Here is a 21,659-nt window from a genome sequence, read left to right as displayed (position 1 = left end):
ATGGACAATTTTTGTGCTTCTCACACTTCAGAGCAGTAGGTCTTATTAACTTTGGTGTAAGTCATTTGATGGTTTCTTTGCTGCTTCTCATGTTATTCAATGCTTTCTCATACTTCCCCTAGTTTTCCCCAAACCATTATTCGCTTCATGTCAAAAGGAAAGTATCGTAGGTGTTAATTTACTTACTTACCTCAGGGATACTTTTACTGCCTTACCTTAGTACTATGCCTCAGTTAGGGTGCAAAGGTTGGTTTTGTAACTGCTGTCAGTGAAGAGCGACCAGTGAAGGATGGTTCAGAGCAAGAGCTTGGCATGGGCGATCAGAGGTTGTATCTACAGTGTGAAGCTATGCACTGTGGAAACCAGAGGTGCTTCCCAGATTTGGTTTGCATATGAATGCCAGATGACTTTTGACTCCATGTTGGGATGAGGCAAATTCTGGCCTGTACCCCTGTTTGAGAGTAAGGATACCAAACTGCTCGAGCTGGAAGGGAGCTGTGTTGTGCTCAAACAGGTTGTCTGACAGGCATGTTATGGACGCCAGGGCTGTGGGGCACTATAAATCTTACCTTCCCTTCAATTTAAATGTATCCTAAATCTCCGTCTATAAGAACCTGTTTCTCTTCATTACTGTAGAGTGAGCTTCAAGAGACAAACCTCACTCCTGGGGCATTTAGATAGGTGGTGAGATTTTTTAGGCTTTTACCTCCTGTTGGGATTAGGATGTCAGCTGCTATAATCCTCTTGCCTTTATTGCTGAATTATTTTAGCACAAAATTCTTCAGTATTATATTATGTGGTAATACTGATAAAACAAAAGCTGCTCCAAACTTCAAACAGGAAATGATAACATAGAAGGTGAGGAAAATTAATTGCATTTATGTCAACTGCCTGTGATGCAAGACTGGAACAAATTAATCTCCAGTGACCTGTTTGCTCCGTTGATTTCTTTGGTGTTATATTAAGGGAGAACATGATCCATTATCTATTGCATTACTAGGAAATAAAAAAGAGCTATGATTAAATATACCCTCATAATGAGTTGTAATTGCTTTATTTTATATACACGAGAAAATAGAATCTTTTATTATTGTGGCTATCAGAGCACATCAAATCTCAGATGAAGTCTGCTTTCAGCAGAGTTCTTTTTCCACTTTATGCCAAAATTACATCTCATTGAAATATTAGTTGATCCAAGCTGAACAATGAAGACAGGGTGTTTTGATTTTGGGAACTAGAAACCTTTGCTTTATCCTGATTTGTTGTAGCATTTCTACCTCTTCAAGAGCAGTGTTTCATTTGTTACTTTCATCTTTTCAAATCTATGTTTCTACAGAACAGAAGTAGTAGATCAAGTTGTACGTTCATCTTTTTTCAGAAGTACCCCAAAAGCAAATTATTAAACCTAAACTAATTTCAAGAATTTTGTAGTCTGATTGTTGTTTTAGTGAACGAGCAGGTATAAATAGTAGTAGTATGTGAATGCTGACAAGCTCATGGAAGCTAGAGGGTGTTTATTTCATTTATTTCAGCTGGACCAAGTTTAAACCTTTTTTTTGTAAGAGATACTTTGTGATCATTAAAGTACTGACCAGCTGAGAGCCATAGTTCCACAAACTGGGATGTATTTAAGAAGATAGAATTTAATGATGTGACCTTGTTGTTCAAAATTCCTAAAACATCATCTGTTTACAGATTTTTCAGTATTATCGTTGTTGTGTTTGCAAATGTAAAGACATACGTTAAGCAATTTGTCTTAAATAGAAGCTGACACAGTGTTAACAGCACTGGAAGTCTGCAAGGCCTGGAGGAAAGGAGAGAAAATACAGCAACTTAGTGTAACAACTGTCAGCTGTGAGAAAGAAGCAGTGTTGCTCAACCAGCCACACTGCTTTAGGGACCTATCCTTCATACAGCTCCTTGTATTTCTCAGACTGAGAGAGTGAAATTTCTGTGACATACTTAACACTAGGCAAAATATGCTGATCAATTGAAATGTGACTGTAACAGTACATCTGTAAGTTGTGCATATTTTATAGACTCATAGACAGTTGTTGGTGTGTTTCTTTGCTTGTTTTAGGGAGCAGAAGGTTTTTGCATTGTATCATTAGTGGCAGAAAGCATGTAGTGTTACAGTCCTGTGCCAGAAATGTTAAATAGTTAAACAATATGGTGGCAAAGCAATGGTTAAATGATACATTGATATTAAACATTTTAAAAAAGAAGGAGACCAGCCACTCTTTGTGCTTCTGTTTGGAAGGAAGGGAGGTAGGATGTAATGCTCGTGAGCCTTTATAACATCTGAAGTCTTCTCCCTTTTCAGCGCAATCCTCCCTTGCTGGTGAATGATCTGTTTGAAGATATCAAAGATGGGGTAATGCTAATTGCCCTTTTGGAGGTTCTTTCAGGGCAGAAGCTGGTAAGAACTTCCTTCCTTCCTTCTGAATGTACAGGATACTTGCATAACTTCTCTAGGGTATAATTTTCTAATATGTTTCTATATTTGAATACCATAAAAAACCTGACTGCAACATAGCAAAATAAGTTTATTCACAGAGTGGGCTATTTGGTTACAAAACAAAAAAAAAAGATGATTACGGACTGACATTCTTGATTTTATGCATTTTCTATTAATTTTGTCTTACTAGTTTATAAAAATTGCGTATTTGTATTAATCTTTGCAGTTCATCTGGGAGTTACTACTATGACAGAAACAAGGTCTAAACTGCAAGCTACTTCCATACATCTTGAAGAAATAATGACAATCTTCTCTTGTTACATTTACAGCTTTCTCTCTGAAAAAAAAAATTGTGAGCCCCTCAGATTTCATGGGGCCTTAAATCCATTTACCTAGACAGCTGCTCTGCTACTGTAAAGAACCTTAACTGATGCCAAATGGCTTTTTCACAACCAAGTCGTGTACAGAGGCTAGGGTGTATACATGGCAAATAGACTGTCTCTTGGGAGCTAGGCTAGTTTTGTGCGTGTGATGTGGGAGAAAAATGAAAGGGTTTTAGGCCAAGGGCTCTCACTTTTTCCAAACCATCTCACAGATCGGGTGGCAGCATCTGAAAAAGCAGGGCAACTGTCCGTCATTCAGCTTGCTGTAGGGTTCAGACGTTACCCGTTCCCTCACGTGCAGGCAATTTGCAAGTGCCACACCTTTGCCCCTTTTTCATATTCCACCTCTGTTTTGATCACAGGCGATACCCAAAATTAGGTAGTAATTCAGACTGCAAGAGTGATTTTACTGTAAGATGGGAAAAAAACTGTGCTTTCAAGTGTGTTTCTGCTCTGTTGAAATATACCCATTTCTGTTTCTGTTTGTCTAAGACAGAAAGTCTCCCTCTTGTGGCAAAACAGAAGCAGTAAAATAGGAAAAGAATTTTAATGATGGCACCTCTTACAATGAACTTCGTTGGATTGTATCCTGCCTACATTAATTAGTGAAAGACAAGAGATATCACAGAACCAGAATAATGTCTGGTTTATTTAAAGGTCATGTATAGCAGAATATGATATTCTGTAGTAACTGCAAGAGGAGTTTCAGAATCTATAGCAGGCCTTTGTTAAATCCACTTGTAAATTTATGAACATGAATTTAAATGATAGTAGTGGTCTATTTGCATTACAGTATAAGATTCAGTGGGGATTTTAATTCCACTGTAGAGTATTAGAAGCCTAGGATGTGTTCTTTATTTAATCCAAAGAATTCTGTCTTTTTTTACCCTACATGTCTAAAGTTCAGCAAAATTAATTGTTCAGTGAGGGTTTGTGATACCTGGTTTTTTATCACCAATGAGGTATTAGAGAGAATGGATAAAAATCCTCTAGGTAAAATGTCTTCACTGCAGACTGATATTTTAAAAATAACAACTACCTTGATTTCTCCTTTGCAAGCAAAAATATTTTACTAAGAGAATGTTGCCTTCTTTCAAATATGTGTGTATATATGTGTGTGTGTGTGTGTGTGTATAAAAAGAGAAGTAGTTTATTTTCCATAAAAACAGTTCTCTGATTTGATGTTTATGGGCTGAAGCTGACAGCTTACATCCTGAGGTTATTAAGAAATCTTATAACTTTTTTATAATAGAACTGTCACAGTTACGTCCCCTATGTCTGTCAGTCCTCCCTGTTAGTATATGCAAAAATAGAATTTGACTGTTCCAAAGAACATTTTAACATGTAAATCAGACTAAGTTATGTACATAGGAATTTATAATAATCTGGAACTTCATTTTTTGCAGCAAATTGGTGTAAATCTAATTGGAGTTTACACTGTTCTTTCTCTTTAAGCCTTGTGAGCAGGGACGTCAGCTGAAGCGAATTCACTGGGTTGCCAACATTGGCACAGCTCTTAAGTTTCTAGAAGGAAGACGGGTAGGTTTGGTAGCACTTAGTCCTGGTTTTTCCTTACTTTTTTCTTTCTTTCCTTTAATGTATGATTTGTATCCACGTACTGGTTCTTATTCTCCAAAATTGGTGCTATGTATGTAGTCTTTAGTTTCTATACAGTGCCTAAAAGTTGCTGTAAAGTAAAACTGTCAAGTTCCAACACTAATATGTAGCAAAGTATAGGGTAAAACTTTTTTTTTTTTTTTTTAGTTAGAATCACCTTGGATGTTCTCCTTTTTTTTTTTTTATGTGCTCTTCAGGTCCTCATGTTTCCTGTTGCTGTTCTCAGCAAAGAACAATGATCTTCAGTTCAGTATAGGCGTTCATTTATTATTAGAAGAATAGATTTATGGACTTCACTAGGTTGTACATGAAAAACTCTACTCCCTAAAAGTATAGACATGAAAATTTAGAACAGTGTGACCTCTTATTAGCTTGGCAGGACTTCAGACTAATTCCTGGTTTGATTCTGGTGAAGTCAGTGCTGTGGCCATTTTAGAAATGAAATAAAATATTTTCTAAATTTAACAAAAGACAGAAAACCTGAAAGCTTGATGTGATCTAGGTATGAATATCAAATAAAAGCATTCTTCTACCTTTTTTCCCTTACTTTTCTCTCTATATTGTAATGACTTGTATCTGTTTTTTTAATTAGATTACAGATATTTTGTTCTTCTAATTTCTGCATTTTAGTTCAATTTTTCTCAATGCAGATGTAACACCTGATGAATTTTATGTCTCCACTGCTGTATACCAGGAGTTGTTGGCTTTTGGCATTCTTTCCCTCTCTTTAACCCTATGGCATCTTGACCTAATTATATTTCTCTTACGTGGGAAACAATCTTAGCAGATGCCTGTAGAAAGAAATCTATAAGAGTACTTTTTTTAATTGAAAAATGTATAACCAAAGCAAAGACAAATATATTCCCAAAGTGAAATTCAGCTTTAGTTCACGATTTCACTAGTTTATGTAGTACAGTTTGTTAATACAAACCATATCACATGCAGTCTGATAGTGGAGGCTTAGATACAAAGAGAGCTGCTTTCTGGTGAGACCTGTATAAGAAAAGACAAGGCTGAGGTGAAGAGCAAAAAACCCATGCTTCCCTAGTCTACATGTCACAATGTACTGGGTGACCTGAAATTTGAATGACCCACCTTAGATCCCAGGAGTAATATAGCAGTGCAGCTAGGTAACTGAGGATCAAGATAGATTGCCAGAAATGGAGTGCCGTGAATTTGCTTGCAATATCTGAGTATTTTTGTCTGTACTTTGTATCAATATGCCAGATTTTCTTCTGGAGGAAGTTGGAAATATGCAGTTTGTCAGGTAGATTGGTGTGCATTAGCAGGTGGTCTCTAGGTTGAATCCAGCCTGAAGGATGCATCTCTCCAGTCTGTCACCCTCTTCCTCCCAGAGGAGATGGGGATGCTGTTCAGACAACAAATGCCTCTTCAGTAGCTGAGTGCAGTCCCTGGTCTGTACTCAATGGTGAACGAAGGGAGATGGGTGGCCATGCACAATGCTTTGGGGAGTGCTGACAGGGTCTCGTTCCTCCATGGGCTCTCCCATAAGTAAAGTTTATTGCATGTTTAATCCACTTCCTATTTTTACTGTGCAAACAGGCTTCTGCAAATACTCCTGTTATACTGCAAAATGCAGCTGGCAATTAACAGATGTCATTCCAGACCAAACTGTTTTTTTAGTGGTTCTGAAAAGTGTATTTTGTAGTTTTATATCCATTTTAATGGAGTATAAGACAAAGGTAACACAATAACCAGACTAGATAGGCTATGCTTCTATGAACAGTAGCCTAATCAGAAGCTTTAGTTGAGTCCTATAAATCTTTCAATTTGTAATCCATATAAGAAAAACCTCGCTTTCTAGAGAAAGAAAAGCTTTTGTTGGAATTGGTCCAGCTGAGAGAATGAGACTCTTGGTATATTTTTCTTTAGGTAGGTAACAGAAAATTTTCCTTATTGACTGGTAGAGAAGCAAGTAATGTCAGTTTTCCCAGAGTTTTGTCAGATTGCTTGGTGAAGAGGAATGGAAATATAACCTGTGGGGATTTCTCCTCTGCCTCTTCCCAAGCAGCCTGTGGAGTTTTAATTCTGAAAAGAGCTTCACAGCCCTGAACAACAATTTTTTGATTGCTCTTGACATCATCTAGTGGGTTTCCAGCTGCTGATTCAGAGAAATGCAGTCTTTTCTCCATTTTGGGGAGACAAATGAGGTCACCTAAAGTCATTCTCCTGCCTTTCTTTAACCTATTCTCCAAGGCTTTTCCATAACCTTTGTCTATGAACAAGCTTGTAGTGCATGAACACTTTAGCAGCCCTTCATATTTATATCATGATTGATGGCAGACTCTTAGTTTCGCTGAGAAAATAAGTATTAACGTATTTGCTATTTTTCCAATACAACCTGTTTTATTCCATTTCCTTGAGCATTATCTATCTGCTGATTTCTTTATGATATACTCTTTATCCCCTCCTTTACTGCCTTTTATCTTATGAGCTTAATTTAGGGTGATACTTTATTCAGGCTATAGATTAGCACTTGGGAGTTAAGAGTCATAGAATCTGTTCCCGTTTCTGTTGAAAAACTTTATGTGACCTCGAACAACTTATTTTTTCCAACTCTTTTCTCATTTTAAAAGAAGCATAGTCAGGTTTGTCTTGCAAGGGAGCCTTAATCACTGGTGGTAATATCCTTTACAATAAAAGGCTCTCTACTAGAGAACTGTGGCATTCTTTTTTCCCTTATCTTTCTTTTATGCTTTCTCCCCCCCTTTTCCTTTTCTTGTTTATTCTTAAACTCACTTTTCTCTTTTCTTTCCAAATCTATTAGAACTATAGCAAGAAACCCCTGCATAATTTAAAATCTGTTGCACAGTATTTAATTTGTTTTCCTTATTAATTGTGTTGTAAGATGTTCCAAAAATGTGCTTTCTTTGCATTATAAAATTAAATTAATGCATTTACCTAATAATTAATCATTCAAAACTTTTTTTTGTATCATCTTTTTCCCTTTGCTTTTCATGCTAGTCCATATACAGAGGATCTCCGGTTTGTACAGTGGTTATATGTAATTTTTATTGTTCTTTCTGCTTGAAATTAAATATTTTTTCTACAAATAATAGCATGCAATGGTCTTAAAAATCTTTCATTACCTATAGCTATACTTGTCTATAAAGTGAAATTGCACCATTCAATGATTTTTTCTTAATTAAGAAACTTGTTATTTGATTGCAAAAATGCAATAAAAATATAAAACCTATTTGAAATGTGTTTCATAATTGTTATCATTCCTTGAGGGTGGTAATAACTCATGTTTTCTTTCCTGTATAGATTAAGCTTGTCAACATAAACTCAACTGATATTGCTGATGGCAGGCCTTCTATTGTGCTTGGCTTGGTGTGGACCATAATTTTATATTTTCAGGTACTACATTTTTTATACTTCAGTGTAGCTTGCTCAAATAATAGTTCAGGTCATCATTTCATATGAACTGGTGCAGTTTCAGTCTTTCACCATAGCTAAGTCACTTTATAATTAGCTGAGGATCTGATCCTGAATAAAGCAACAGTTGATGGTAGGGGTGCTTCACACTGGTTAAAATTAGATACTTGTCTTTGGAATAGATTGTTCTGGGCCTAGAATGGAGTTCCTTCATCACTGGAACATATTCTTCCACTTTCTCTGAAGAATACAACAGAGCAACAGAAAAAAAGAATAGAATTGTGGATTCTTGGTACAAGTACCTTTAGCACCCTCAGTGGTGATTGTACTGTATGTCTAATTCCAGTGCATTTGATGTCAGAGAGTAATTTTCAAACAATGTAAACATGCTCATTTCACTGGAAGATGCAGATATTTGGAAGGACATAATTTAGCTGTGAACGGTGTAGATTGAGAGGGGTTTGAATTTGTAGAGGAGAAATCATTTGCATTCTGTTGAAGTTAGGTGGGAGGGAAAAATGGTTTTCTAAATCCTGTCCATATGAGTTAACAAAATGAGTCACTGCTCAGCAATTAAAAACCAACTGATTTTGTTGCTCTTCTTTATGGAGTTCTTTGGCTTCGACTCTCTTGTGACGTAGCTTTCATGTCTCAGGGATGCTGTTCTCCTAAGAACCAACCAGTGCGACACCTCAATGGTTCAGATCTCCTTCTCAGAAGAAAAGTTAGCCAGAAGGATATTAACATTTTTATTTTAATTTATAGCTCATTGAGATGAGTGGGGAAAATTACACTTCTCAGAGTTACTGAAACTCTAGTTCCCTGCATCAGTTTTACTTGGGTCATTTTTTGAACTTTTCTTTATTTGTCACAGCCAGATACATCATTTTAACATGAATGAAAGCAGAAATGCGTGAGAGCTGTGGTTCTCATTGTGACAGAGTCATTCTGTGATGTGACAAAACTTTGTTTTTTAAATAGACGGCATAGACAATATTGCAACGTCATCTGGATATAACTTTTTCATGTTAAAGAACCAAATTGTTAGCCAACTTAATGTTCTTAAAAGAACCAAGTTAATGATTTTCATTTGATGGAAGGCATGATGCGAATAACTGTCATACACCCTTGGCAAGCACTACTAATGCACTTTGCCTGCAGTGCATTCACTGTTCCTTCACAAGGTACCACTAAGCAAAGCCACAATTGAATTTGTGCCAAAACTGTACAATGGTAAATAAAGAACTATCCAGATGAGATCATTGAGGTCACTCCCATTCTTTAATTGAATGACCCTCCTCTGAAATTAGTGGATTGTTTTATAATTTGAATTCAAGCTAAATGTAAGCCATTGTCTCCTATTTCAATCGTAATTTGTCATAATAGATAACATGACACACTTGCATATTGTTCTAGCTGTAGGGTGTCAAGAAAGCCACTGATTGCTAGATGTTTTGTACTTCTGAAATTAAGACTATCATCTGGCACATACATTAGCATTTTTGAAACTACTTTAATGTACAGTTAAATAGAACACAGCATGTTAATCATAGCTTCTGCCCAACTTTGTCAGTTGTATTAGGAAATTATTTAAGAAACTGGTGAGAATTAAGAAGATTATCTACAAACAGCCCATTAACATTTTTCCCTACAGATTGAAGAGCTTACCAGCAATCTCCCACAGCTGCAGTCATTGTCTAGCAGCGCTTCTTCTGTGGAGAGTGTTGTCAGTTCAGAAACTGCGAGTCCCCCAAGCAAACGGAAGGTGGTAACCAAGGTCCAAGGAAGTGCCAGGAAGGCTTTGTTAAAATGGATACAGTACACAGCAGCAAAGTAAGTGCAAACCTTTTCTTCAGATTCTAAATTCTCTCAGTCAGGGATTATCCTTTTGCTCTGTATTTGTATAGCACCTCCTTGTGATCATATTCTTTTTGACAACTGAGGCTGCTAAATGTTACCACCATACAACAAGCAAGGAATAAATAACAATTTGCATTAATTTTACAAGCAGTCATATTTTATAGTTTCTGAATAATGAATGGGATTATCTTTGACAGAATGAGGAACTGAAAGGGGAATTCGATGTCTGAATGACAACGTATTAGTCCTGCTGCCGAAACACTCGATGTGACAATGCAAGTCCCACACTGACTTAGCATTTCTCAGCAACAGAGCTTGTAGGAGCACTAAATTCTGGCACTTGCTGTTGAAAGGCAGGTGATGAAAATTTTGAATATCCTACTGCAGTTTTGTGATACAAGGGACATATTACTACAAAAATTGCCCTGAATTTTCTTTCTTTTAAATCCAAGTTATTTTGGAGTTATTTCTTGCTAACTCTTGTTAACTTAAGAATTTTCTCCTTTATTTGGTGTAATTATCCCATGTTTGCTCTGTCTCCAAAAAGGCATTAAAAAAAAAAGCATAAATTAGATCAAAGATACAATAGTAGTTTGTTGGCTTCTATAGTAAGAAAATAAAACTCAGAGATGTAAAAGAATAAAATGGATTTATTTGTTCAAATTAAGGAATCACTGCTATTTGAAGAGATCAATCACCTGCAAAATGTAGAGAGGAAGTGGCCAGTTACGGAATGGTGCATCAGAGAAAAAAAATATAATTGTAAAGATACAGACTTTCTCCAGTTCTCCAATAAATAGGTAGAATACAGTAATTTATAGTGCAGTACAGTCTAATTTGGCATTCTTCCTATTGCACTGTTGTCAGTAAGAGACAGACAAACGAAAGTGGTCAGCTGCAATTTCCAGACATGTAAACAAAGAAAATACAAACAAACAAAGGTTCATAAATGAAACTGTCAACATTTTGGGAAAGAGTAGGTGAAATGCATTGAAAGAAGCCTAGAGAAAGGATGGTACACTTTGCCTAGCCCTGCTTCACATCATTGTAATTTGCAAGGGCTAGCTCACTGAAGTCAGTGAAGGTGTTTGATCACAGTGAGCTTTGAATGAAGCCTTCATTCAGAGTTACTGTTGCTGTGATCCTCCCAATGGGAGGACTACCTTAGTGTTGAAGTGTGTCTTCAAAGGAAGTTTGCATGCTCAAAGTAAAAAACAGTCTTGCAGTCTGTGGACCACCATACCTTTCAGAATTACTTTTTAAAAAAGCAGTCAGAAGTGTGATTCAGTTCTGATTACTTTCTCATTGTATATTGCTATTTCTTGATCATTTGTGTTTATTTTTTAGTGGATGTGTAAGTGTTCTGGGGGTATGAAATTATAGTTTCACTCATGCTTTTGGTAAGAATATAGAGAAATTTGTGTGTTACATTGTCACCTGAACAGCAATGATGTCACTGTTCATGCTTTCATTTTAAAAGATAACAGATCAATGCAGTCTTTTTTCTTTTTTTTTTTTTTTGGTGTAATACTGATGTTCCTAACTGAACTGCAGTACTTAATAATGGAGGGAGATACGAAGTTCTTTATAGTGAGGGAGAGAATAGTGAATGGAACTGCGTACATCCACAGACTCTGTGTGTGTCGTACAAGAACCTTGAGAACCTTGGTGCACTTCATTTGTTCAAAATACTATTGGTTTATTGCCACTAGTAAGCCCACTGGAGACAAATACAGTAGGTATATGACAAAAAAAACTCTTGGATCTTCTTGGGCAGAAATGAACATATGCAGTGGATGGATGGAGCTGTAGTTGACCTGAGTAGCGTTGCAGGAACAACAGGTGTTTGTTGTTAACATTAAACATTATGTTTAATGATGGGTAGCCACTGGATGGAGCATCCTGTCTCCTCCCCTATTTCATCTAGTCCTGATGTTGTTGCAAGTCACTTTTTTTCTTTTTTCTTTCATATTCTTTAGGCAAGTTGGAATTGAAATCAAAGATTTTGGACAAAGTTGGAGGAGTGGTGTTGCATTTCATTCCGTTATTCATGCTATCCGCCCAGATTTAGTGGACATGGAGAAAGTGAGGGGAAGATCAAATAGAGAAAACCTGGAAAAAGCCTTCACACTCGCAGAAGCAGAACTAGGAATTCCAAGGCTCCTTGATCCAGAAGGTACCTAATGCATAGTTGAAAAAAGTTTGAACTACTTGCATGGGTTAAATCAGATGTCTTATTTCATCGTGTTTAGACATTTAAGCAGCATTTTGTGCCATTCAGCTAAAAATTAATTTACCGTGTTCTGTACTTGTGCAGATGTGGATGTTGACAAGCCAGATGAAAAGTCTGTCATGACCTATGTAGCCCAGTTTTTGAAGCACTATCCTGATCCTCATCATACAGTGACTGATGTGCAGGACAATGATGTAAGTTTTTCTTGCATAACTATATAAATCAGTTTATCATGAGGGGGGCTTTATAAATACATTTTATAGCTCTCTTATAGTATATTTTGTTTCCTTTTGATAAGCAGTTCAAGTGAAAAGCAAGCAGAATAAGAAAACTGGATAAGATTAGCTGAGAATAAAGGAACCAGTGTTGCAGATGTTTACTAGTAGATGGAGAAAACAGAATGGTGATTCTGTAGAGATTTTATTATTTTCAGCAGTAGAAGCCAAAAAGAACACAAACATTTATTGTAGATACTAGCAAACCAATGGATCCTGAAGTTCCCTAAGAGGTTTTCAAGCATAACACGAATGAGACTGCAATAATTTGATACCTGAAGCAATGCGTCACTTCTGTTTCCATCACACTGGGTTTCTGGATAAGAACAAGAATAGTCCAAGAGACTACTTACAGTCTTTGGGCTTTTAGGCTCAGGAGGCAGTTACAATTTTGACACAGGTTTCTTTGTATTGCACAGTGATGTTTGACTGTTTGCTCTAAGAAATTGTTTTCAGTCATGGTTTTTTTCTTGTTTTTTTTTTTGTTTTGTTTTGTTTTGTGTATGCTCTAGTGCATTGGCTTTGCACTAGAATGGCTATACTCAGTGATGCCAAGTGATCATGACTCACTTCCTAATCCTGATCATGTGCTTTCTTCATGGCAAACACAGGAAACACTGCTGAGACAATCTGCTCAGTCCCAGCAAGAGAGAAAGAGGAAGCACTTTTTTTGTGTGTTTCTTTGCGTTCCCTACAGAGCTATAGAAGAGTGAATCTCCTTCCTTGTGGCTATGTGTGGCTAAGGCAACTGTAGCTTTGCTGTCTGATTCCAGTGCCTGAGTACTGGAATTTTTCATTCGCAACATTGGTCTGAGGACATATGTGTGCCAATGCCACAGCATCCCACTGAGCAATGGGACTGCTGAAGCAGAGGGAGTGAGCACTGAAGCCTCATGCTGTGGCAGGCTAAGGCAGTCCTGTCATCTCCATACCGTGGCACACAATGCAGTTTCTGCTGCCAACAGCCTCGGCCAGGTCTGCTGCCTGTGCTGGGGTTGGATTTTCAGGAATAACCTCACCACCTTCTCCTGAGCTTTATGCAGAGACGATGCAGGGGAATGCAGGACTTGGCCACTCCACGCTCTGCCTGCCTCTGGCTATGCCCAGAGCAATGATAACACATGAGCTGTGAAATGGAAACTACTGAGTTGCCTCCAGAATTCTGGTAGAATTTTGGTAGAACTGCTGGTCCCCTGCATGTCACACTGCAGAAATCAGTAACTCCCAGACTTTGAGAATAAACTAAGAGTTTGACAGTTCACCTAAGTTTCTAATGTCATCATTCTTCATTTCCTTGAGGAAGAACTATATTCCTTCTCACACCCCTGGTGGAGTGCCTGGCAGTTTGAGACAAACTCTACTTCTCCAGTGGAGTGTCCAGTCAAGAACAGCTATGGGGCCCTCATTTTTTTATGACACAAATTCTGCTAATCCATCTCTGGAGAAATTCTCATCCCCATCAGGCACCTATGTCCACTCTATACCTTGCCCCCTAATCCTGTCCACCATAATTTCCAATTCACTTGCCTCTGGCTATGGTACAAAATGATGACCAGATGGTATGTCATAGGTTGATGGGAAAGAGATCTGGATGGATCCAGGCCAGTTAGCAATGCACAAAAAGTCTAGGATCCCAAGTAGTTACTGGCCCTGAAGCAGTGCAATACATAGAATAAAAACAGCACAATGCTTTCATCTATTTGGGACTGGTTAGATATAAGCTCTCAAATGGCTAACCTTTTGGCACATTTTGGTCTTTTATTACTATAAACTTTTGTATTTCTGTGATATATTACAGAGAGAAGCTTATTTTGCACTCAGCTGCTTTACTTATGACTTTTCAGGGAGAATTTGTCAACAGATAATCAAATTTCTCATATTCAGAACTTGCATTTTCAGATATTTGATCTGTTCTCAAGAAAATCATGATAGGTTGGGCAGACTATCACATACAAATTCCAACAAATGTTAGGACCTTTGTTTACACAGTTCTGGAGGGGAGGGGGAAAGAAACCAGGAGTTAATGCAGCTGATCCTGTTGACTGCAGGATACCTAGATGAAACAAGATATCCAGAGAATCCTTGGCAAAATAATAGTGCCATTCATATTACGTGATGCTTATGGAGAGATTCTAGTGCTGAAAATCCAACAGTGCAGTTTAAAAATATACAGATGTAAGTATTGCATTCCATATTTATGCAGTATTTGAAGGGAAAATTGAAAAAAAAAAAAACCTCAATCAAATGTTTCATAATCAAATATCTTGTGGAGGTTTTTTTCACTGAGTGCTTTCTCATCTTTCAGCCCGTATTCTTAATTGCGTATGGGTTGGTGAAAATTAGGCAAAGGATCATTTAAATCATGAGGTTAAGTAAGGCTTTCACAACAGCAGATCCAAATTGGTAGTGTTGCCAGCAGGTCAAGGGAGGTTGCCAGCTGGTGAGAACACACTTGGTGCACTGCATCCAGCTCTGGGCTCCTCAGTGCAAGAGAGACATGGACATACTGGAGAGAGTCCAAAAAAGGGCCACAAGGATGATGAGGGGACTGGAGCACCTCTCCTATGAGAAGAGGCTGAGAGAGCTGGGGCTGTTCAGTCTGGAGAAGAGAAGGCTCAGGGGGATCTTATCAATGTGTATAAATACCTGAAGGAAGGGTGCAAAGAGGACGGAGCCAGGCTCTTCTCAGTGGTGCCCAGTGACAGCACCAGAGGCAATGGGCACAAACTGAAACACAGGAGGTTCCCTCTGAACATCAGGAAATGCTTTTTACTGTGAGGGTGACTGAGCACTGGCACGGGCTGCCCAGAGAAGTGTCTCCATCCTTGGAGGTATTCAAAAGCCATCTGGACATGGTCCTGGGCAACTGGCTGTAGATGGCCCTGCTTGAGCAGGGGGTTTGGACCAGGTGACCGCCAGAGGTCCCCTTCAACTTCAACCATTCTGTGATTCTGCAATTCTGTGATAATATTTAAGAGCATAGTTGATATATTTAGGATTTTTTTTAATGAAACAGCAATAGTAGAGGTCGTCTTGCAATGCAAGAAGAACGCTCTTTTCTAAATGGCATCATACAAGAATGGAGATTTAAATTCCTTTAAAAAATAGAAAAGTGGATTCTGTTTATAAGAGCAAGAACTATTTTCTTTAGTACTTCAAGAAACGTTCATGAATTTATCACTTTGCAAATTTAAGGGATGTCTTTTTTGATAGAAGTAATGGCTTGGAATCATAGTATGGCAACTGACTTTCTTGACCACGCAAGCCATCTAAGTGCCTTTTTTTAACCCCTTTCTGCACCCATTGTTATTCTGATATTCACCTTGCTAAATTAATTGACTGGAAAAATGTAAAGGACAGAGTAATTCTTTTCTCAGTGCACAGAGTTGGCAGTGAACCAGATACAAGATATTTGTGTGACTATATAATCCATTTAGATTGAAAATTCATTTATTCTTTTTCAAGAAGTGTTGTCCACAGGTTCTGTTCTAGGTATACAAACATATGCAAGATCAGACCAAACATGTAAGATTGGTTCATTTTAAAATAGCCCTTTTGTGTTTTGTGGAAACCGTGTAAGTGAATTGGATGCCCTTTTAATCACCATAGCTAACGGTGCAAGGTAGAACAGTATCTATTGCCTCTTTCTTCCCTCTTACTGACCTGGACTATATATGTCCATCATAAAACTTCCCTTAGGAATTTTGCATTATTTGGTTAGTTTAGGTTGGAACAGGATTCATCAGTCTTTAAGAATCTAAAAGCTAGGTACTTACACTCCACCTGTAATCAGTGGGAGACACTTTTCCAGATGTCATCTTTCTTAAGATGGTGTCCTAAATAAACTGTCTTCTGGAAGTACATGTTGTATAGCATTTCAACAGAGTTAAAACTGACTCAGATGAATCCTTCCCGTAGGTAATGATAGATAAAATGTTGTTGGCAGTTGATTAAAAAGAAATCCAGACATGCTTTATATTTTGTGACTGGTATAATCCCCCTATTCTTAGCCTTTCTGTCTTCCCCCTGAAGTCTAGTATAAGGAAATATGTATCACAGAATGGTAGAATCCAGGTACCTGGGAGAGATAACCTTGCAAAATTCTTATCCCTTAAATTCCTGGGGTACTCTTAATGTGTTGTTTTCCAAAATTAAGCACTTTTAGGGTGTATTCCGTCTGACCCGTGTTAAGTCCCTGCTGTAGAATGAGAAGAGTTGGGCAGTAGATGCTAGATGCAACTTTTTTTTTTTTCTATCTGTCAAAAAAACCTGAAAGAGTGACTATCTGTCTCAGTTGCAGATGCCTACATTTAGTTAGAAGAATCCTGCTTCAGAGTGGAGTGTGTCTGGGTGGTTTTTGATGCGGGGGGGGAAGGATTTCTAATCCTCTAACCCTCTCCCCCTGCCCTCCGGCCAACTCAGCTGCCACTGTGTTTCCTCAAGATGTGTTGTCCACGCAAATTCCTATTCATCTTCCCTCCTGATTCAATGCTCAATTTATAAGGAATTTGCATTGGAAGAAGTGGAGTAATAATTGAAGCTTATCCCTTATTTGTGGTCAGAGGGAACAGCTATTTGCATGTGCATTTCCAGAATTAAAAGGGATTTTATATCGCATACATGGACCAGCTATGCATATGTGTGAACTTGTGTAGTCAACACATCTCAAAGAATCACAGTTACTCTAAGGTAAGTATTTTTCCAGGTAAAATAAATCATGTAGTGATTAGTAATCTGGAAATCAGATCTATTATGAAAACTACTTCACTAGATATGATACAGACACATGAACTTGATAACATTTTAAGTATTTAAGTATAGCTTGTTTTCTAACACGTGTGGCTCTTCTATTGTTCTCTCTGGACTTTCTGCCTGCTTTGCTTTATTTTGTTTGCTTCTTTTTTTTTTTTCCTTCTTGTTTTCCCATTTGTGTCATATGCTAGGAACTTCAAGCAATCCCAACTTTTGTCATTTCTTTTATGAAATTTAAGGTAAGGGTAATATGCTCCAGAAGAATTGCTTGAATTGGACCTTTCATGCTTGTTATCTGTTTTTATCCTGCACTTATTTCACTTTAGATTTTGGGTGGGTTTATGTACGTTGGTTTGCTAGCCTTATGTTAATCTTTCCAAAAAGCAAGTAGATGAACATAATGAGTCTAAGTCTTCCTTCTTACATAAGCTGATCCTAACAGCCTAATGCTTAACTTTGCAAATAATTTCACAGAAATATTATAGAAAAGCAAGTCACTTTCCTATAATAAATCTCAGACTATGCTTTTGGTTTTCCTAAGTATAGTTATAAATATGAAAAAATAGATTATAGATCAATGTTTCTACTCATCTAATCTCATTTTAGATGGATATTTTTATATGTCTTTAGGTTTATAGAGTAGATGCTAGATTGTATATATGATTGTGCAAGTGATGTATGTGGACTGTGTGTTGGAAGGAGAGAGCATTCATGTGTAATTGCATGATATGTACTGCTCCTTTTTTCACATAAATTATGATTTTTTAAAAATATACTTTTCTAATCATATTGGACATTTACATACTTATAATTGTCTAGTATTAACTGAGAGAAGTTCAGAAATCTAACAAGGAGTATTTGAAATGAACATGCAGAGGTAAAACTGGAAGACTGCAGAAGTGAATATACTATAAAACAAATAAGAGGTGTCACTGCAGTCAGTCAATAGTATTTATAGTTTGACCTGATCCAATTAATCACCTTGGTTCCACACTCATTTTTGTGGGTTTGTTTGTTTGGGTTTTTTTAATGTATAAGCAATAGGTTTTTTTCAAGTAAGTATGATCAAGGGTTCATCTCGTATTATGTATATCTAACTAGTGATATGTGTTGAAGTGAAGATTATTACTGATAGCAGAATTATTCCAATCTTCTCAATCCATTCAAGCAAGTTTGGGCAGGTTTAATGGGACCTTGTTGCACATTCTTAGCTGTACACAGCCCCAGTGCATTGCTGCTTAAGCTAGTGAAAATCTGAAGTGGTAAAAGCGCTGTCAGTTTCTTTATCCCTGAGTAGCAACTGCAAAAGTAACTTTCTGAGCAACTCCAGTGATTTACTGTCTGCTTTTACAGATAGGCTTTAATAGCTCGTCCCTGGAGATGATGCTTGGCTCAGCATTCAGCATGCATCTGTGATGCTATTGTCAGTGAACACTGTTCTATTGTTTCAGCAACACATAGACACACATACATCCAGTAACACATATATACAAGCCAGTTTTCAAAAGGAATAGCATAATTAATTGAATTAATGTATAAACATTTTTAAAAGGACTTGATTTTCTCAGCACATGAGCAATACAATAGTTCAACATCCCTGAAAAACAGGTGACTTAATTTTTTTAGATTTAAAAGTTCATGTTTGAAAATTCTATCCTACCTGTGCCTGAGAATTTAAACAGTTCACCTGGTGTATAATTACATATTAGAGAACCCAACAAAGTACTTCTCTTCCAGTTCATAATTAAATTTCTCATGAAACACAGATGTATATTTTTAGCTCTTCACACACCAAAGTATTCTGTATTATGTAATTTTCAAATTAACTCTGGCATATCAGTTAATAAAATAATGTGTTGACTTTGAGTTTGGGCTGAAAGCTTTTTTTGTAAATTTAAATTGTACCCCCTTATCTTATTGGAACTCATAAGCACTTTTCTCTAATTACCTTCTTTGATATTCTTTGGCAGTTGAGTGCTCCAGTTCTGTTCATCTCTGCAAATCAGTGAATATTCATAGAATGGTGTCAGGATAAACTAATACTTTAAAATGCTGTTTGGAAGTAGCATGCAGAAAATAAGTCATAGTGGCTTAGATAAATTGAAATAAACGTCATCAGAGATCAATGATCCTCATACTGGGGAAAGCACAAATAGTTATAATTATCCTATATAACTTTTCTTTGATGGTTTATGTTCTGATCTGTATACTACTTCAGATGTGCAGGCTTTAGAAAATAGTTTACATATCTGTAAGAATATCCTTTCGATATTTTTTTACTATTAGTAGGAACTACTAGGCACTAATGAAAGTCTTGTTTTAAGAATGATAGCTCATTAAACATGCGGCAGTGTTGGTGACAGGTCCCTTGGTGTCTAAGAAAGTGAATCTTTTATGTTGGTTACCCAAACTGAGACTTTAAAATGCTTTTGTATGAACCAGGGACCACAGAACCATTTGCAGGTGATAAGTGATGCGCTGAATGGAAACCTGTGAAAATGTATGAATAAATAAATAAAATGCTTGTAATGCTTTAACAACATTCAGTTAGGTGGTTACTGAAACACCTAAATCTTCTGCAATTAAACAAAATAAACAAATAATTGTCTAACTAAATAGTTAAAAAAAAATCACAGAAGACTCAATGCCACTGTTAACTTTATATTTTCACTTAATGTCGGAGAAATGGTGTGATTTAAAAGAGGTGTAGCGGTTCCTGTGTTCTTTATCTTCAGGTACCACAGAGGTGTTCTTAATCCTGGTGATATACTATTTCAAAAAGATCTGGTCAACCTAGTTTTAGCCATTATGAAATTTTTAAGCTATGTTGACAGGAATCTTGCAAAATACCCATTTTGCTCACATTGCTCTATGAACAGTTGCAGCCACACGGATGCTCTTCTTGGAAAGACTTACCTTAAGGAGGTGCTTCTCAGCAATAAGAAAACAGAGGAATAAAAGCCAGTGTTTTATAAAACTGAATTTATAGTGTGAACTAAAAGTAATACACACAGCATTGTGACAGACTTATTCTCTTCCTGACTTCAAGAATATCTTACTTAAAGTTTCAGTCAGCAGAATTGTTATATGACTTCCAATCCATTAAGATATATAGTTTAGTATTGCCTTTATGGAGCTGACAGCTAAATACTAAGAGATCTCAATAGTCTCATTAAAGTTATAACTTCTAATGAATGGAGTGCATTTGCTACCAAAGTTCTTTTTTTGATGGCTGAATGAGTTAAGAATTCTCTCTTCTTATGTTCTTCTACTCATAGGCGAGTAGTCCTGGCTTTGCTGTTTATCTCAAAGAATCTTGATGTTATTTTTCCACACACACAGGGCCAACTATCAGACCAGAAGAGGAGGAATTTTGTTCTCCTTCTCTATATTTAAATGAATTGAGAAGTTGGAAGCACTAGGAATTTTGGCTTCTTGGGACGCTATGTGCAGTCAAGGAGATGCCAGCATTACAAATAGCTGGATCAGGGAAATGTCGTATGTGTCCTGTACTGTTTCTCAGGTACCAACTTTTGGCAAGTGTCAGAAGACAGGAGCATGAGCTATAGTGAACTTTGTTCCAGCACAGCTGCTCTAGTATCATGTTAACCTCGCTGCAACTACCCAGCTAAGAATTTACCTAGCAAGTTAACAGATACAATACCTGTGATATTTGCACAATCTGTTGTGCAAATTCTATCCAACCAACTACCACTGTTTTGAGTAGAGGATCAGTAAGAGAATTAGTAGAAATATATCCAAGAAAGGTTTCTTCCCTACCTAAGGATCCTGTCCTTTCCTCAGCTGAAATGAAGCGATAGCTCTACGCTTTTAAAATTATTAAGGGAAATTATATTTTACATATTTGCGGCAGCTTTCAAAGAAAGGAACCATAATTGGCTCCTTTCCCAGGTTAGGATCTTTCCTTAAAAGAAAGTATGTTGTTCTTAAATACAGTCAGTGGCTATTCTTTTTTATCACATGGTCCAGTTTTTCTTCTCTCACGTAATGCTTGAAACTTTGTCACTCATTTTAGGTAATTAACTCATATGATGTGGTGTTGCATTTGTTCTCTGTAATAGATCTGTTTCTGACAAATTTTACAGTAATACGCCTTCTTTGGTTTCAAAGAGTAGCTTCTGATTAACAGCTAGCACATATGATTCATTGGTTAGAAATCTGAGATGGACACTTGTATCCTACTTGATTAGCCTGCTTACACAGTGCACAAAAAAACTTTCTGTTGTCTGCTAACCTTCTCATATAACACTGTCACAGACCTGAGGTTTCCTGTTAGTATTTTTCTGTTCACTGCCAGGTCACTGAATTCTGCAGAGAACTTTGCAGCCTTGCAAAACACCAGTGCCACGACAGACTGAAGTGTTAAAGCAAAACTGTAAAACAAATGTGCGGTTCTTCAAAGCCATAAAATGGCATGGAAGGAAAAGAAACTGAATACAATTGGGTTTTCTTTCTTTTGTTTCATTTTCCTTGTTAAAACATTCTCTATCAAAATATTTTGCCAACTTCTGAACTTGGAGCTTGATGTCAAGGATTGCCCTGAAGTCACTCAGAAAATAACTTCTTTTTTTTTTTCAGCAATAGCAGACCAGGTAATAAAATGGTGGTAAAAGATGATAAAACCCTCTCCTGTTTCATCTCTATTAACTTTTACTGAAAAT

At 37.0% G+C, this 21,659-nt stretch overlaps 1 protein-coding gene across 15 annotated transcripts in view; it reads left to right on the top strand.

Annotated features, from left to right (window-relative positions):
- Nucleotides 1-21,659, top strand: part of SYNE1 (spectrin repeat containing nuclear envelope protein 1) — a 320,818-nt gene that overhangs the window by 68,009 nt on the left and 231,150 nt on the right. For 12 of the 15 annotated variants that reach the window (XM_087773936.1, XM_087773946.1, XM_087773943.1 and 9 more), the window contains exons 4-10: nt 2,324-2,419; nt 4,297-4,380; nt 7,444-7,464; nt 7,747-7,839; nt 9,512-9,690; nt 11,697-11,893; nt 12,035-12,144. In XM_087773936.1, coding sequence (XP_087630062.1) covers nt 2,324-2,419; nt 4,297-4,380; nt 7,444-7,464; nt 7,747-7,839; nt 9,512-9,690; nt 11,697-11,893; nt 12,035-12,144 — 780 coding nt within the window. The remainder of the gene's footprint in view (nt 1-2,323; nt 2,420-4,296; nt 4,381-7,443; nt 7,465-7,746; nt 7,840-9,511; nt 9,691-11,696; nt 11,894-12,034; nt 12,145-21,659) is intronic. The other 3 variants (XM_087773951.1, XM_087773949.1, XM_087773938.1) reach the window with 1 other exon arrangement.

The sequence above is a fragment of the Nipponia nippon genome, unplaced genomic scaffold (assembly GCF_047370975.1).
Source record: "Nipponia nippon isolate SJK-2023a ecotype South Korea unplaced genomic scaffold, ASM4737097v1 scaffold_4, whole genome shotgun sequence".
NCBI lineage: Eukaryota > Metazoa > Chordata > Aves > Pelecaniformes > Threskiornithidae > Nipponia > Nipponia nippon.
Note: the sequence above shows the minus strand (reverse complement) of the source record. Positions and strands in the feature narration are given on the sequence as shown.